General features: G+C 44.1%; 1 protein-coding gene across 1 annotated transcript; it reads left to right on the top strand.

The window, feature by feature from the left end:
• Positions 1–67: 67 nt before the first annotated feature.
• LOC135083673 (clathrin interactor 1) lies at positions 68–15,519 on the top strand. The gene is made up of 12 exons (XM_063978383.1): positions 68–248; positions 3,776–3,977; positions 5,005–5,133; positions 5,775–5,883; positions 6,493–6,576; positions 7,422–7,506; positions 8,536–8,675; positions 9,764–9,920; positions 10,040–10,097; positions 10,733–10,854; positions 13,634–13,956; positions 15,398–15,519. Exons 1-12 carry the CDS (start codon positions 199–201, stop codon positions 15,517–15,519), a joined length of 1,581 nt encoding a protein of 526 aa, XP_063834453.1. The 5' UTR covers positions 68–198.
• The last annotated feature ends 4,139 nt before the right edge of the window (positions 15,520–19,658 follow it).

Below are 19,658 nucleotides of genomic sequence, written 5' to 3'. Positions count from 1 at the left end.
GTCATACATTTTTAGATGACTTCGAATATTTGAGCAGAAATTGAAGACGAGTAATGGCAACACAGTCTATCTGTCGCCATTTTGCAAGAATGTCAGCCAAATCATCAGCTCGCGTTCAATGTTAATTTTTATGTTATTCTACGTGCAAATACAGTGATTTTGGTTTTTGATACATCTGCATAAGTTCTTTTATTAAAAATGGATCGTTTCATCAGTATGTGGAAGGTTCGGGAGTTGGCGGATAAAGTGTAAGTGGATTCTTTAGACTCTTCAATGTAAATTACTAAATTGTGGAGACATCTGTGTGATAATAAGTAATTGCCAATTCCCAGACAGTTTTCTATTTCATTATCGCCTATTAATGCATAGTTTTTTCCATGTAGGGTTATGCGAAGTGGTTGTATTGAACATTTTTAGTAAATCTTCATCATATTCATAGAAACAGATGCAGTTTAGCTTTGCAATAGGCGGAAGGCCCGTTTTGTGACAGGTTTAATTCGTTATCTCTCGTGTGGGTATGACAGATCAGGATTACACAGCCGGTTTGCTAGTGAAATGATTGCTGGGGGCAAAATTATGCATCAACAAACAACGAAATTGGAAACAGTGAGATATTGATGAATAGAATTTCTAATTAGAATGGTTTGTTAAGTACCTACCTAATTAAAATATTATTTTTCAGACTAATTGATTGTCCAATCATTTAAGAAATATTGTAAATATCATGGTTAGAAGAAGGTAGTCATTATTTACCTACCCTTTAAATGAACAACCAACAAAAAATCCATAACTCCAAACTGTTTTAACTACAATATATTCAATATTCCTGGTAAATTCCTATATTAATGCTACTCACTAGCTGTACTATGCTTTTGTTACGAAGAAAAGAGATTATCTGGTTAATTTTGGACTAGCCAGGTATTTGAAATTAAATGTTCGTTCAAGTTCCCGACAATCTAGACAGAAATGAAATTATGCAACTGCTTAGAGTTAATGGGCCAGTAATCCTGCCAAGTTCAGTAAAAATAAGCAAACTTTTCAGGTCCTTTTCAACTCCGCTAAAACTTGTTGAATAATGATAAGTCAAAGTTAGATATTTTTAAAGTAAATAAACTGTTACTCTAAAGAGCTGATATTGATATCCCTGAAACAGTTCAATCTGTTTTAAAAGAACAAAATATTTGGAGGTTTTTTAATGTCAAGGTCATAATTTATTTAAATCTATCTATACTAATATTATAAAGAGGAAAGATTTGTACCTATTTTTGTATGTTTGTAATGAATAGGCTCAAAAACCACTGAACGGATTTTGATGAAACTTTACAATATTATTGTTCGTAATCCAGAATAACATATAGGCTATAATTTATGACGATCTGTGACAAACGAAATTTCACGCGTGCGAAGCCGCGGGCGGAAAGCTAGTTATTTATAACCTGCTAAACTTTGCAAACTAATTTTAACGCCCACTGATGCAGTTAGTTTTTATCCGACTGCATCAGAAGGCGGATTATGTTTTTTCGTAATGAATATTTAGTTAACAATTTTTGAAATATGGACAAGTTACATACTCTGAAACAAACAACTTTCCATAAGCTATAATCCAAATAGAGAACATTTTAACATACCTACTCTGTTTGCTACAAAAGCACATTTATCTAATCTACACTGACGTGGCGCTAGGACAAATCCATTAATGCTAATTGGTTGCGTGCATTAGATTTCATTATGAATTTTGTAGGTACTAATGTGAATTATAATTAGGATCTCGCTTGAAAATCATTTTTTTGCGTTCCGCTGGTATAGTCCTTGTATTGTTATTGACTCGTATTGTTGTAGCTTAAGTATATGTATAAATAATTTAAATTATAAAGTGCTATTTAATACTGTCGATCAAGCCTCTTTCATACCATTTTATAAATGAAGAAAGTCGCAATTTTTTCTGAGGTCCATTAATTTAAAATGTCTATAAAACCGCTGATTCCGATTGTTTTGATTCAGAACACAAAATTACATGCACGCTACTTTGGACATCAGTTTTACAGTGAATAACTCCATCTATGACTCCATATCTAGAGGATATAAGGAAACGGATAATGGGATCACATATTTAATGATCTATAAATAGGACACCTTTCTGATAAACACCATACAAGGAAACACCATTCTGTTTAGTATGGCGAGCCCACCAATCACATGTAAAGTGACGTCATGAATGGCACTCTCGCTCGCATTCGTTACGCAACACGCTATCAAAAAGAATGCACCAAGGTCGCTCACCTTTCGCAAAAACCAAACCGTACAGTCTGCCGCACAGAAACCCATTCACTTTTCGAGTATTTTGAACTTTTTATTATTGGAATGGTTGATTAAGTATGTATGACGCTGACTTTACACTGTGCCGAATTTTTTGACGGCCTTTTACGAGCGATGTTGCATGTAATTAAATATGCTTTTAATTACTTGTTTGTTGCGAAATAAATAGGTAATCTGATATTCGAAGTACAAACATGTTAGTTTGGGTAATTAATCCCTGTCAGGTTCAACAGGTTCAATTAAATATTTCAAATGAAACCTAACAGATATTTATTCTTGAATGCCATATAATTGGTACATAAGGCGAACTTAATGCCATTGGGCATTATCTGCCAGTTAACCTAGTTTGGACTAAACAGGAAAAATTCGTTTGGCAGAATTTAGCAGATAAAAGTTCCTGTTATTATTACTGGATTTATGAACCCTATACACATGTTTATGTAACTGCTGAAGGCTATTAACGTTTAATAAATGACCACTACTGCATTTCGTCGTATCATTCTGAAACCGGCAATTTAAAATTGGCCTTGACGACAAACGATTGACGATTGATTCTCTATTGTGATTGCTTACACATGTAGTGGTAATAAACGCAACAATATAATACCTGACACAATATCACCGTTTGTAAATCACACTACATCTTCTCAGTCAGAAGACGTCCACTGCTGGACAAAGGACTCCTTCAATGATGCTTGAGATCGGATCGCATATAGGCCATCGTTGTGGAATACGAGGTCGCGGGAAACACCTGGATGCGTGCAGCGCAAGACCGGTCCTTATGGAAATCCTTGAGGGAAGCCTTTGTTCTTCAGTATACGTCATTTGGCTGAAACGAACGATGCAATCATCATTATCATTTCAGCTATGAGACGTCCACTGCTGAACATAGGCCTGCCCCAATGATTTCCATAATGACCGGTTGGTAGTAGGCAGCACCCAGCGCTTTCCTGCTACCTTTATGAGGTTGTCGGTGCACTTTGTGGGTGCATGTCCTACGCTGCGCTTTCCGGTACGTGGCCTCCACTCCAGAACCTTGCTGTCCCATCGGAAGTCAGTTATTATTAATTTTTTTATGCTAGACAAGGCAGGTATTTGACCGCAATCGCACCTGGTGTTAAGTGAGATGCAGTCTAGGATGGTACATATCTGCCCTGTAAGTTCCTAGATTCACTCTCGCCTTGAAAACGCCCGGATTATAGTGTTCAGGAAATACAGCAGCAGGTAGCGAATTCCAGTCCCTAGCTGTTCGCATTATAAACGAGTCGTCGAAACGCTTAGTGGGAGCTGGTGGAATGTCGACAATGTAGGGATGGTACGCTAGCCTGCGTCTGGTTCCCCAGTGATTAAAAGTTCTGCGTACTATGTGCCCTGTCCATTGCTAATCCGTCGGGCTATGTCATTGACATCCGTTCGTTTACGATGTAATATGAGCCTTAATTTTCTCGTTTGTCCACAGCACAAATGTAGTTATGAACTACACAGAGGTCGAAGGCAAGGTCCGCGAGGCCACGTCCGACGAGGCCTGGGGTCCCACAGGCCAGCAGATGCAGGAGCTGGCCCTAGCCACGTTCACGTACGAGCACTTCCCCGAGGTCATGTCGATGCTGTGGCGCCGCATGCTGCACGACAACCGGGCGCACTGGCGCCGCACCTACAAGGTAACTTGCGCCGTGCTGCGAGGACATAAGGCTCACATCGGCCCAGCAGACCAGGAGCTATAGCCACCTTCATGTACGAGCAACCGTGAGCACTGGCGCCGCACCTACAAGGTAACTTGCGCCGTGCTGCGAGGACGTAAAGCTCACATCGGCCCAGCAGACCAGGAGCTATAGATACCTTCACCGCGCGCTGGTGCCGCACTCTACAAGGTAACTTGCGCCGTGCTGCGAGGACGTAAGGCTCACATTGGCCCAGCAGACCAGGAGCTATAGCCGCCTTCACCGCGCTGACGCCGCTCCTACAAGGTAACTTGCGCCGTGCTGCGAGGACGTAAGGCTCACATCGGCCCAGCAGACCAGGAGCTATAGCCGCCTTCACCGCGCTGACGCCGCTCCTACAAGGTAACTTGCGCCGTGCTGCGAGGACGTAAGGCTCACATCGGCCCAGCAGACCAGGAGCTATAGCCGCCTTCACCGCGCTGGCGCCGCTCCTACAAGGTAATATACACCATGCGTGGAAAGGTATAAGAATCATATTTGCTACTTCCTATGAAGATCATAGCGCATTGAATGGCGCGGCGCACACCACACAAAATGCGATTTATGCCGCCCTCCGCAGCATCGCTCAATTGTGGGGTGGATTTTAAATGGCAGAGCAGAATGACCAATCTTCACTTCCCGTAAATGCCATAAGAACAAATATGCAAACGTCAGCGCATGGAGTGCTATAAGCCAAATAGGTACCTCCATTTACCTCGAGTCGTGCTGTTCCTGTAGAAATAATGATTTGATGATGTTGAATGTCAGTAGGCGGTGGTGATCGCTTAAGCCCGTTTTCCACCAAACCGGAGAGGTGAAGTGTTTGAATAACGAACCAGATTTAGAGCAGAAGGTGAGCGGAGAGATGATGTAGAAATAATGAAATCTGATTAGCTATTTAAACACATCTCAACTAGTCTCCGTTTTGGTGAAATTCGCACCTTATCATCAAGTGACAGACTCGCCTATAAAAAATATTGTATTCCAGTGCCTGCTTCTACTAAGCTACCTGGTACGCAACGGCTCCGAGCGCGTGGTGACGTCAGCGCGGGAACACATCTACGACCTGCGCTCGCTGGAGAACTACACATACGTCGACGATATCGGCAAGGATCAGGTATGATGAACAAGAACGGGACTTAATCCACCTCTTTCAAAATCAAAAATATTTATTCAATTTAGACCACAAGTGGCACTTATGAACGTCAAAATATAGTAAATAGAATAAAAGGCAGCCCTTAAGGGGCACTTTACATGTCTCCTTATCTTTTGGGTCCTACCAGCGCTTCGAGACAAACTGGCAAGTGCTGAGAAGAAACGCCGGAACAAACTGAACTTTTCCCACCACTCAACTTTTCTATAGCTACTATTTCGCCTCCCTGGCGCGGATCTAACCCTCTAAAAAGGTTGGGCACATCTCAGCTTTTACAAATCGGCCAAGTTTGCAAACCATAAGTTATTTAACCACAATAGAAAGTGAAGGCAGCAGCCGTTATGGGCATCTTGACCACTACAATAGATTTGCGCCTGCGTCCGGTGATACCCAACCAGTGAAGGTTTAGTAGTCCCAGGCTATAGCTAAGTGTTGATCCGATTAGAGATTATTACTCGATGTCTATCTGCCAAGAGCCGAACTTAACATATTGAATGTAAATAAATAATGGTGGAAAATTCTTGAGAGTGGCGACGTCAAATCTTACCTATCTATCGAGAAACTAGAATATTAAAAACAATAGTAAAGTTAATATTCCTCCTCAGGGTATAAACGTGAGGCACAAAGTGCGAGAGCTCATCGACTTCATACAGGACGACGAAAAACTTCGCGAGGAAAGGAAAAAGGCGAAGAAAAACAAAGACAAATACATCGGTAAGCTCTTAACCCTTACTCCATTAACGCATAATTTCTGCTGGTACTTGGGAAGTCGACAGCATAAAGCAAAAATTCAAAGCCACAATTTGCTAAAAGAATTCTTCACTCAAGTCCTAAAATTATTGAATTAATTTTTATATGTGAAGTCCCATTTCAGTTCCCAATGTTTTTCTTCCTTTAAGCTTTCTGCTGCTACATGTGTAACATCAAATAGCTCGTGATACCTAAACCCAAAAAGTTCGCTACACGTCTTTGTTACAATGATGGTTTTCGCGAATGAAAGATCCGCTAGATGGCGGGACGTGAATGTGGGGTCTGACTGCTGCGTGATTGGTGGATTTTGACATATCTGTCAATGTCGTGTCAAAAATAACCAATCATGCAGCATTTGGACCTCGCGTCTACGTATTGCCATCTGGCGGATTTTTCATTCGCGAAAACCCTCATTGGAATACGGTTGTGTTGTCGACTTTTTGGACACTTTGGGTGACACGAACTATTTGAGGCAGGGTGCACACAGTGACGTGCATGGTTAGCATCAGACCACACACTCTTTATTAAATGTTAGTCTATGTGAGCTGGGTAATAAAATGTTGAATCTGCCAGGCATGTCTTCGGAAGCGGCCGTGATGGGAACCCGCGGCTCGGGCGGCTGGGGCGAGTACAGCGACCGCTCGGGATCCAACTGGGGTCAGTATCTACTACTTATCATCATCATCAGGTCTTTCCATTGCAGGAGCATAATCATCATCATCAGATCATTCAGTCTCCATTGTAGGAGGACGGATTAGCAAGCTGAAGTGGCAATGGGCAGGGCACATTGTACGCAGAACTGACGGCCGATGAGGCAGAAAGATTCTGGAATGGAGGCCGCGTACCGGAAAACGCAGCGTGGGACGTCCACCTACAAGGTGGACCGACGACATCGTAAAGGTAGCAGGGAAGCGCTGGACGCAGGCCGCTACCAATCTATCAACATGGAAAGCATTGGGGGAGGCCTATGTTCAGCAGTGGACGTCCTATGGCTGAAATGATGATGATGATGATGTAGGAGCACGACCCTCTCGTGTTTACGGGAAGTTACCTGAGGAAAATTGAGGATAATTTATTATGGTCTGCAATCCCTATGCTACTACTTTTACATCCCAATACGAATTTTAGGAGGCTGTTCAACTGAGTTGAGCCAAAAGAACTTGGACAACTTTAGAGGGACACTGACGGGTTTCTATTTCTACTGTCGCTTATTATTACTATAGTCCGGTCGCCGAGCACGTAGAATTTCGTCCAATGACCCCAAGCTACCCATCCTTCTCGCTCCCGTGTAATTCTATTGCTGTCGCGACTGTACGACGGTCGGCCGCAGTGAGTGTGCGAGCGCGACAGCAACATAATTACGCGCGAGCGATAAGGATGGGTAGCTTGGGGTCATTGGTCATCTTTGATTGACGCCAGTGTTCTAATATTAGCCATTTAAAATCCGTCTACAATAAATTGTGTAAAACAGCCATTAAAATACTTTTAAATGCTTTCTGCAGATGAGCCCAAAGAACGGAGAGAGGATGAAGACGACTACGAGAGAGAAGACTCAGACGGCGAGTACGGACACAGGAAACCTAACAAGTATGTCAACTTACAAATCTGGTGTATTGTTCAAGAAAATGTGTTATTTAATCTTCACTTGATGAAAGGTAGTTTTATGCTTCACCTACAATACTTGCTTTGACTATACAAGGAAGTTAACTGAAGTTCGAAGTGGTCTCTAGTTTGCACAGTAGGCAACAGAGATTGTCGAAAGTGGCAGCTGCCATTGCAATGTTCACTTTTACTTATTATAACAAGGTTCGAAGTTAATCGAGTATTGTATTCGGACGCTTCATGTTCAAACTTCAGAATGCTTCGAGCCCTTCGACTCGGGCGCAAAAACTGAACGATCGGAATACGTAGCCGCGAGGTCCAAATTCTGCATGATTGGTGGATTTTGACATATCTGTCAATTTCATGCCTCGTATTGCCATCTGGCGGATTTTTCAATCGCGAAAACCCTCATTAGGCGAGGTGTGATTATTCTAAGCCATTTAAGCAAAGTAAAATGCTGTTTATACTTTCTTCAACTAACATCAGACAATGAGGGCTATCGTTTTAGCGCTCACCAGTTGGCGCCACTGTAGAGTAAGGTCCTGTCACTTGCTAGTAGCGAAGACAGTGGCGCCAGCTGGTGAGCGCTAAAGTGGTAGGAGGACTATCGCATTTGCACTCTTCAAAATGGCGCCACTGTAGAGTAAGGTCCTGTCAATTGCCAGGGGTGTCAACTGTTAAGTATTATTAAAGGCCGGTCGATCTATTCTCATAAATAAAACACTGGATACTCATCTTTCACATTATATTGCCTTATTTTAGATACAATTCATCACTTAGCACAAAAGCGCGCGGAGTCATCTCCGCGCGTCCCTCTATTCTGACGTTTGATTCTCGTGTGACATTGACGTATTGTCAATGTCACTATGACAGCAATTCATTGGCCACAACTATACCGTTATTTTAACGTTTTAGATTTTTCATAATTAACAGTATAAAAACGATAGCCCTCATTATGTGAGTATTGCAGCTCAAGCATTACCAACAAAATAAAATGTAAATCGAATGTTTCAGAGAGAACGTATACCGCGACGCAGAAGTAGTATCAACTAGTCCGGCGCGGCGCTCGCCCGACGCGGCGCGTTCCCTCAACATCAGCCTCAAGAGTCCCGCCAAGGCCAAGCCCACCACGCCTGTCAAGAAGATCGATCTGGGTATGATGCTGTTCTTATTCTTATCTTCTTGTTGTCCCTGATCAATACCGGCCTAGAATGAACGCCGCGATAAGCTTCTATCGCGCCATTTTATCGATTTTTAAGGATAACTTTTGTCGTCTAAAATCATCGATAACATTTTATCATGGCGCGCATCCTTGGAGGCTTGGCGGAGTAACATTCGTGCCAGACTAAATACACTGGTCATCACAAAAATCGATCCTCCCGCGACAAGCACTTTCAAACGTATGCATCCCCACTTCCCACCAATATTGGCACCATTTAAAAGCCTAGTTCTAAACTTCATTTCATTAAAGGAAAGGTTTTTACCCCAAAAATGTGTCTGTAGAAGAATCCAGAGTTACTTCTTCAAAAAATATGTAGTTACGCTTGAGCCAAGTTTAATGGCTTTAAAACTGTTAAGTTGGGATTAATCGCTATCCATCTGTTAAAGAGGACACGTGAGATCATTATTTGGTTTAATAACCATAAAAATTGGTCTAATTGATCCCAGAGAATATTGTTGGGGCACCATGATTGTGTCAGTAGAAACGAGTTTTCCTGTAAAACGTAGGTGGGCCGATTTTTGTGATGACCAGTATAGTTTGTTGACCTGGGTAATGACATTATTTTATTATGGTATGGTCGTGGTATGGCGTTGTAACATACCAAGGCCTACAGGCAAAGTAATATTCGTGTCAGATTGATGAATAAAAAAGATAAAAGGAAACAATTTGAAAAAAAAATTACACTTGTTACTTCGTATGGAGGATCTATTGAAGAAAAGTCAGGCAAAGTAGGTATTTCTACTCTTATGCCTGCGTACGCTGCGTAAAGTTATCACCTAATGATTGTACTAAAATCACAATTCGAATGTAGAACTGTTTGTATAGAAGAAAGTCAGCAATTTGTATGAAAAATGAGACGACAAAACCCGAATTAGCCAGTTTATTAATACTGTTACTGTGTGATTTACTAACCATGGTTTATAAGACCTTTGTTACTAACACTTTTATGGGCTATGCCTGAAATAAATTCCTTTTATTTATTTATTTATTTATTAAATACCTTTCAATATTCGTTTATAGGTGCAGCAGCGACATACGGCAAGACCGCTCCGACGCCGGCACCAACTCCCGCCACCAACAACTCGCAGGAACTAATCGACGACCTGTTCAAGACTTGTGCGCCTACGCCGAGCAGTGGCAGCGCGTCGCTAGTGCTAGAAGATGACTTTGACCCGAGGTAAGAGACGGAAGGACGCACAGTAAGTGGGTGAGAGGATGACTGACCCACGGTAAGTGGCGGAAGAATGACTTTGACGGACAGTAAGTGGGTGACAGGTTATTTTGACACAAGGTAAGTGGGAGGGAGGAAAACTTTAACTCACAGTACGTGGGCGGGAAGACGACTTTGACCATAGTAAGTGGGCGGGAAGACGACTTTGACCCATAGTAAGAGGGCGGGAAGACGACTTTGACCCATAGTAAGTGGGCGGGAAGTCGACTTTGACCCATAGTAAGCTGGCGGGAAGACGACTTTGACCCATAGTAAGAGGGCGGGAAGACGACTTTGACCCATAGTAAGTGGGCGGGAAGACGACTTTGATCCATAGTAAGTGGGCGGGAAGACGACTTTGACCCATAGTAAGTGGGCGGGAAGTCGACTTTGACCCATAGTAAGCTGGCGGGAAGACGACTTTGACCCATAGTAAGAGGGCGGGAAGACGACTTTGACTCACGGTAAGTGGCGGAAGAATGACTGACGAACAGTAAGTAAGTGACAGGATATTTTGACCCAAGGTAATAGGGAAGGAGGAAAACTTTGACTTACAGTACGTGGGCGGGAAGACGACTTTGACCATAGTAATTTTGTGGGAGGATGACTTTGACCCACAGTAAGTGGGCAGGAAGACGGATTTGACACATGGTAAGTGAGCTCAAGGACGACTGACCCACGGAAAGGGGGCGGGAGGATGACGTTGACCCACGGTAAATGGACGGGCGGACAACTCAAGATAAGTGGGAGGAATATGTGCTGCAGTAATATGAGGTAAGGTTGCACCAACTCCCGCCACCAACAACTCGCAGGAACTAATCGACGACCTGTTCAAGACTTGTGCGCCTACGCCGAGCAGTGGGAGCGCGTCGCTAGTGCTGGAAGACGACTTTGACCCGAGGTAAGTGACGGAAGAACGACTTTGACCCACAGTACGTGGGCGGGAAGACGACTTTGACCCATAGTAAGTGGGCGGGAAGACGACTTTGAACCATAGTAAGTGGGCGGGAAGACGACTTTGACCCATAGTAAGTGGGCGGGAAGTACGACTTTGACCCACGATAAGTGAGCTGGAGGACGACTGACCCACGGTAAGGGGGTGAGAGGATGACTTTGACCCACGGTAAATGGACGGGCGGACAACTCAAGATAAGTGGGAGGAATATGTGCTGCAGTAATATGAGGTAAGGTTGCACCAACTCCCGCCACCAACAACTCGCAGGAACTAATCGACGACCTGTTCAAGACTTGTGCGCCTACGCCGAGCAGTGGGAGCGCGTCGCTAGTGCTGGAAGATGACTTTGACCCGAGGTAAGTGAAGGAAGAACGACTTTGACCCACAGTACGTGGGCGGGAAGACGACTTTGACCCATAGTAAGTGGGCGGGAAGTCGACTTTGATCCATAGTAAGTGGGCGGGAAGACGACTTTGACCATAGTAAGTGGGCGGGAAGACGACTTTGACCATAGTAATTGGGTGGGAGGATGACTTTGACCCACAGTAAGTGGGCGGGAAGACGACTTTGACCCATAGTAAGTGGGCGGAAAGACGACTTTGACCCATAGTAAGTGGGCGGGAAGACGACTTTGACCATAGTAATTGGGTGGGAAGACTACTTTGATCATAGTAATTGGGTGGGAGGACTACTTTGACCCATAGTAAGTGGGCGGGAAGAAAGAAAGAAAGAAAGAAAGAAAGACACATTTATTACAATGGACATCACACAAATACAGGCAATTACATAGACATGACAGTGGCACATAATAATGGAAGAAGAAAAAATAAAAACAAGAGTAAACTGAGCAGTGCCACCCATCCACCAACAAGATGCCCACTGCAACGGGACCCCACTCAGCATATGCCGTGGCCCACGGTGACGAAGGCCACGGCGCTGGTTTTCAGTGTGCCCCATGCCGAGTGAGGGTCACGGACTATTGGTAAAATAAATAAAATACTAAGCTGCATAAAATTGTCTAGATAAACATACATAAATAGTAATATCATATGGACAGTAAGACGACTTTGACCATAGTAATTGGGTGGGAGGATGACTTTGACCCACAGTAAGTGGGCGGGAAGACGACTTTGACCCATAGTAAGCTGGCGGGAAGACGACTTTGACCCATAGTAAGTGGGTGGGAGGACTACTTTGATCCACGGTAAAGCAGGATGACGACTTTTACCCAAAGTAAGTGGACTAGTTAGTTGCTAGCTTGCTGCAGCGTCAAGACTGCGCCAACTCCCTCCACCAACAACTCGCAGGAACTAATCGACGACCTGTTCAAGACTTGTGCGCCTACGCCGAGCAGTGGCAGCGCGTCGCTAGTGCTGGAAGACGACTTTGACCCGAGGTAAGAGACGGAAGGACGCACAGTAAGTGGGTGAGAGGATGACCCACGGTAAGTAGGTGGAAGAATGACTGACGGACAGTAAGTGGGTGACAGGATATTTTGACCCAAGGTAAGTGGGAGGGAGGAAAACTTTGACTCACAGTACGTGGGTGGGAGGACTACTTTGACTCACGGTAAGTGGCGGAAGAATGACTTTGACGGACAGTACGTGGGCGGGAAGACGACTTTGACCCCTATTAAGTGGGTGGGAGGACGACTTTGACCCATAGTAAGTGGGCGGGAAGACGACTTTGACCCATAGTAAGTGGACGGGAGGACTACTTTGACCCATAGTAAATGTGTAGAAGGAAAACTGACCCACGGTAAGAGGACGGCAGGAGGATTTTGACCCACAGTAAATAGGCAAATAGAAAACTTTGACCCACAGCAAGTGGACTGGCTAGTTGCTAGCTTGCTGCAGCGTTAAGACTCCCGCCACCAACAACTCGCAGGAACTAATCGACGACCTGTTCAAGACTTGTGTGGTAGTGGGAGCGCGTCGCTAGTGCTGGAAGATGACTTTGACCCGAGGTAAGTGAAGGCAGAACGACTTTGACCCACAGTAAGCTGGCGGGAGGATGACTTTGACCCATAGCAAGTGGGCGGAAGGACAACTTTGACACGCGATAAGTGGGGGGGAGGATGACTTTGACACACAGTAAGTGGGCGGGGAAACCACTTTGACCCACGGTAAGTGAGCAGAATGACGACTTTGACCCACAGTAAGTGGATTGGCTTGCTGCAGCGTCAAGACCGCCTCGACGCCAAGTGTGTGCGTTAAGTGCACATCATCATATCAGCCACAGGACATCCACTGCAGAACATAGGCTTCTCCCAATGATTTCCGGATTGACCAGTAGGCAGCTTCCTGCATCCGGCAATCTTCATCTATCTATTGCGATCAAATACCTGGCTTGTCATGCATAAAAAAATCTACCACGCTGCGTTTACCGGTACGTGGTAGATTTTTTACGGTAGTCACGTGGCCTCCTCTCTAGAAACTTGCTACCCCATCTGGCGTTAGTTCTGCGTGCCCTGCCTATTACCAAAGTAAATACAAATAAGTAGGTTATCTTCATAGAAACACCGAGCGCGGTTTGTATGTGAGCGCGCCAATACGTATGCGGCGCGCACGCACACACTGACAAAAGCGTGTATTAACGGGGAGTTACTTTTTGCTTATTGTGTATTAGTGTGTTAAATAAACCTTTTATCTATCTAATGTACCACTTCAGCTTGCTAATCAATTGGGCTGTGTCCGATTCTCATCACATTCTTGTAATCTTTCAGAGCGGGCGAGCCAAAACCAGCGCCCAAAGACAACAGCGACTTTGGCGAGTTCACAGACGCGTTCGGAGCGCCGCCAGACTCCAACGATGGCTTCGCGGACTTCTCAAGCGCATTCACCAGCGCCCCAGCCCCTAATCCAGCCCCCCTATCAATGGGGGCAGCCCCATTATCGATGGGGGCGGCCCCATTATCCATGGGGGCGGCGCCATTATCGATGGGGGCGCCTCTTTCGCTCGGAACGCCGATGTCAATGAACACAGCCAACTTGATATCGGTGAACGCGCCCAGTTTGCAGCCGATGTCTATGCCTGTACAGAATTCTGGTGAGTGTTTGAATTTGTTATTGTTTGGGTATATTTTGGACAGTTGTTTTTTATTTTCAGATATGACTTAGTATTTTTTATGTAGAACAAGGTAGTTAGGTAGTTGACCGCAATGCAATAGGCTAGTTTCCTAAAAAAATTTTTTAGTCCGTCATGTTTAATATCAAAAAATATTGGACACATACATTTTTATTTGTCAATCTAACAAATAATTACATAGTTATGGTGTGTTGAAGTTCCGCGCGACGTCCACAAAGTGCGGCACTTTTATGCACTCATTGACGTCATGGGCCTCTTCTTATGAACTTTGGCGCGCTTTATCTCTTTAAATTTTCATTAGTTTGAAAAAGTGAAAAATACGTGTAGAGTATTTTTTGATAAGTTAACTGACGGACTAATTAAAACTCTTGCTTTTTGACCCAGGAAACATCCCTATTGCACCTGCTGTTAGGTGAGACTTTTTTGTAAAGATGGTGTAATTATGAACGTACAAAATGAATTAAGTTAAAATAATATGAACATAGAGATATAGAGAGATGTCAACTAATGCGCTGAGTTCGAAACTGTCTCATTAGAAATTCACACACACAAAGTAATCGAAATATGTGCTCATTATCCACTGCGGTATCAGTACTCAACGTTCGAATAATCTATATTACTACGCAAGCAACGTAAAACATTATCATGACGTCGCTGCTGTCATCATTGCTGTCACGAGCAATGTGTTCTGTTTTTGGGCATATTGCTGCGACACCGACTCCGCCCCTTTGTCACATTTCCCTTTAGTTTCTGTGATTTGTGACTATGAAGCATAGTAATATGTATAGCCATTATTTAATTAAATTAATTATAAATTATTTGTTAATTTATCTGAAGTCTAAAGCCCAGAACAGACGGTGAAACGCAACTGCAACGAAACTGCAACTGCTAGTTACTTTTGAGTTGCATCTAAGTTTCTGCTATAGCGTCCGTTGATAGACCACACATGATGCGACCAGTTTGAAACTTTTAGTTTCATTCATCAGAATCATCAGAAAGTTGCAGTTTCGTTGCAGTTGCGTTTCACCGTTTGTTCTGGGCCTTTCATTAGTCGGCCGTTCGGTGTGGTGGTTCAGAACGGACTACTAAGCCGAGAGGTCCCGGGTTCGATTCCCGGCCGGGCAGAAATTGAAATGATGAATTTTAATTTCTGTGACGGGTCTGGGTGTGACTATGTATAATATTTATGTATTTAAAAAAAAAAAGTATATAAGTAGTATATCCGTTAAGCTAGCACCCATAACACAAGCATTAAGTTGCTTACTTTGGGGCTAGCTGGCGCTGTGTGAAATTGTCCAAAGATTTATTTATTTATTTATTGATTTTTTCATGGTAAAATTCTATTGATCTTTTCATGGTAAATAAAAACATAACTTACCAGAACCTTCAATTTTACTTCCAGCGGCGTCGAACCTGGACCTCCTGAGCGATCTGTCCACGCCACCGCTAGCGCCAACGCTCAGCCCATTAGAAGCGGCGCCTGCGCAGCTTGCCGCTGCGCTGCCGCCCGCGCCCGGTCAGTAATACACCACACTATACATTAGGGGTCATCCATAAAGTACGTCACACGTAAAGAGGGGGTTGACAAACTGTGACAAGGGGTGGGAGGGGTCCTAAGTTTCAAATATTTGATATAATGTTGATTTCATAAAAAAAAGTACTTAATTTAAATGGAAATAAAACTAATTACGGAACTGCTGTTAATTTAATAACTTTTCGATGTGAAATTGCAAAACATGTGACGTCACACTAGGGAGGGGGGGGTCTCAGAAATGTGACCACCTGTGACAAGGACGGAGGGGGGGTTAAAAAATCATTAAATTCGTGTGACGTACTTTATGGATGGCCCCTTACAAACGCGTATCAACAAAGTCGACGCATGATCACTTTAAAACTAGGCCTAGTGTGTGTCGTGGCACGCGCAGTGTAGGGTTCCGTAGATGTCCGTCGTTACCACAATATATTTCAGAAGCAAGCAATTTGTACTTCATCTAAAGCCTGGTCCGTGAGCACGTAGAATTTTGTACAATGACCCCAAGCTACCCATCCTTATCGCTCGCGCGTAATTATATTGCTCTCGCGACTGTGAGCGTGCGAGCTCGACAGCAACATAATTACGCGCGAGCGATAAGGATGGGTAGCTAGGGGTCTTTGGACAAAATTCTACGTGCTCACGGACCAAACTATACAACATACATTACAAACGCGTACTATCAACAAAGTCGACGCTTGATCAATTTAAAAAAAATACATAAAATGAAAGAACCTGTTATGGAGTTGATAGGCGCGCGAGACAAGTAAAACGACCGAAGCCGCGCGAGACAAGTAAAACGACCGAAGCTATAGAACGCACTGACGCTTTATTCGTAAAACCAATAGGCGGGCACAGCCGCTATACGTGCCTACATATAGTTACAACTACTAGTACGTTGGAGGGGGGATAGCTATACATAACAAAACCTTAATTTCGAACTCTTCCTATGTTCTTCTGATTAATTTCGTTGCGGGTACAACGATAGTTTAACCATCCCCCGGGACAAACTTGACCTTCATTGGTTGGGTTTTTATGGCGGTCAAGCTGTAGATCATGGCTACACAGGAGTTGCAGTGGTGGGAACTAGAGGTGGGAATAGTCCCGTTACACTAAATGACCATACTTGATGACGCCCATAATTTGTCTTGTCCATTATTTATTTGAAAAGAAACAAAAATAACACGTTGCGGGGTCAGAGGTGGAATTGCGTAAAGCAATCGTTATCATTTGACAGTTCATAACGTACGATTATTCTGTCAAACGCTTTGTTTAACTGACTTTATCGTACTGTTACATCCCTCTGATGTACATAAAACCCCTGATGCCCAGAAAATCCTGCGGCATCAGCATTTTTGCCCGAGTTGGCTCGCCCGCTTCACGGGCTCGCCAGTTCTTCGCTACCACTCGTGCGTGACGGCTGCCTCTTTCAAATCCAATCATTGTATTTTATTTTAGCTAGAATAATTAGCCTTTTTTAAAAAGACTCTATCAAAGCCCGGCCTAACATTGGTGGCAGCTCAAGGGATTTATAAAATCCTCGGTACCGCGTCCGAAGTATAGTATAGTGAACAAACAGTGTGTGTGCAAGTGATCCAAGTTCGAACTCAGAATCTCACCGTATCTCACTGTATCTCGCCGTATCTCACCGTTTCTCGTCGCATCACACTGCATCATCGCTGTACCTCTTCGTGTCCCGCTACATTTCACCGTGTCCCACTGTGTCCCGCTGTATCTGCTGTGTCCCACTGTTCCCGCTGTGTCCCGCAACCGTCGTCGAACTCACCATCATCGCTGGCCCTGAAAGAAAATACTTACCATCTCCACTGCATCCTGAAGAAGAATCTCATCGCTGTATCCTGCTCCGCCGTATCCCGATTTGCCGAAACCTGAAATAAATATCATCCTAACTCAAGACAATCAACGCGTAACACCGTGCCTGAGACGCCCTTATCGCTCCGGAATGCAGCCGCTTCCCGTCGCCGCGCTCACGTTCGCCGTCTACGCAACATTGTAGTGAGTCTGGCCTTTGTTCTTTGTACCTTATCTAATATTCAATTGATTCAATTCTTTGTGTGGCGTTGTGACCAATTTTATCGTGTATTCCTTTTGTAATCATTTACGGTTTAAGAAGTTTAACTTTACATCAATTCAAAATGTCAAAATCAGAGTTCAGAGTACCCAAGGACGTGCTCCCCGTACCGGTAGACGTGGACTTGCCAATGTCGGAGGACGATAGAGCCACAAGCCCAGTAGCGGACGTCCAAAGGGAAAAAAGGGGCAGAAAACCTGCTCCCTCAACTATTGCAATGAATTTAGACCTCAGTATCCTCCTAAAATTCATAAAGCCATACGATGGCAGTAGAGAAACCTTAAACTCTTTTATCATAAACTGCAACAACGCCTACAACTTAGCCACGGAGACCCAAAAACATATAGTTTTTAAATACATATTATGCCAACTTCAAGGGAAAGCGGAAGTCGCGTGCTCCATAAAAGAATTCACCAATTGGGAACAATTGAAGGAATTCTTGAAAACTCAATTCAGTGAGCGTAAACATTATGCGCACCTGCTAATGGACCTCCAGGAGAGTAAGCAGGGCGGTAATGAAAACGTCAGCCAGTACGCGCTCCGAGTCGAGACATGCCTGTCCCAACTCCTGACGGAGATATCGTTGTCGCAAACTAAAATCAAAGAAATTCCCGGTAGGACAGCCGCAATGGAGGATCTCGCTCTCCACCATTTCTTAATGGGATTACATCCCCGTATCTCCAATATAGTGAGATGTCGCTCACCATCAACCCTCAACGAAGCCGTAAACCTCGCCGTATCCGAAGAAAGGATACAACAAACTCTGTACAAAAAACCTGTTCCCGACCAAAGACCCAACAACAATAACAATAATCGATTTACGAAACCCCGTCAGAATTTCAGCAACCAACAACAAGGTTCTCAATCTCAACCTCAACCTTCGGGTTCCAACTCCACTGTCGTATGTCGATACTGCAAAGCCCCAGGGCATACTATCGACGTCTGTCGAAAACGAGAATACAATAACAGAATGAGGGGTCAAAGGCCTCCATTCAACACTCCAAATCCTCAGTTCCGTAGGGTCAACTTCAACCAGGACCAACAGGAGGACGACGAGGGTCATGACGAAGTTGACTTCAATCCCTCAGAAAATTTAAACGAGTAGTGGACTCCCGGCGGTGTCCCGCGAGTCCAAAACGCAAACCAACCCTGATTCCAAATGAAAAGACACCCACTGTATCCACTGCATCCACTGTATCCACCGTATCCACTGTATCCGCCAAACCAAAGGCGACCACTGTATCCACTGCATCCACTGTATCCGCCAAACCAAAGGCGACCACTGTATCCACTGCATCCACTGTATCCACTGTATCCGCCGAACCAAAGGCGACCACCGTATCCACTGCATCAAAGTCAACCACTGTATCAAATGCAAAATCCACTACACTCAAGCGCAGGCCTTCCCTGACGACTCCGCTAACTGAAAAAAACACACAAATTTACGAAATATCATTTAATCCCTCAATCAAATCGTTACCACACGTTGTAATCAACACAGCCGCTTCTGAAATGCCACTGTCGCTTTTAATCGACACAGGTTCTTCAATAAGCCTACTCAAAAAGTCGTGTATCAAACCTCAAACTCCGCTGAACGAGGAAAAGCTCAAACTTAAGGGCTTTAACTCTGCTGACGAATCCGTCCCAACGTTGGGCTCACTTAATTTGGCGTTATACATAAAAGACAAACCCAAAGTTTCCATCAAACACAAATTCCACGTAGTGGGAGACATTGATTTCCCCTACGACGGCATCGTGGGTAACGACCTCCTTAACCAATTCAATGGCAGCATCGACTTCACGCGCGAAGCCCTGAAGCTTGGAAAACATATCCTGAAGTTATTCTTTACGGATCCTTATTATACCGTTCCAGCACGCTCAGAGAAAGTAATAGAGTGTTCAGTTTCTAATCCCGACCTTAAAGAAGGTGTCATTCTAGATCAGCATATATCCCAGAACCTACTAATATCAAACTGCTTAGTAAAAGTCAAGGAAAATGATAAAATTAACATAACAGTCGCCAATACTTCAGAACAGCCG

Source organism: Ostrinia nubilalis, chromosome 24 (assembly GCF_963855985.1).
Source record: "Ostrinia nubilalis chromosome 24, ilOstNubi1.1, whole genome shotgun sequence".
Classification (NCBI taxonomy): domain Eukaryota; kingdom Metazoa; phylum Arthropoda; class Insecta; order Lepidoptera; family Crambidae; genus Ostrinia; species Ostrinia nubilalis.
This window is presented reverse-complemented; position numbering and strand designations above follow the sequence as displayed.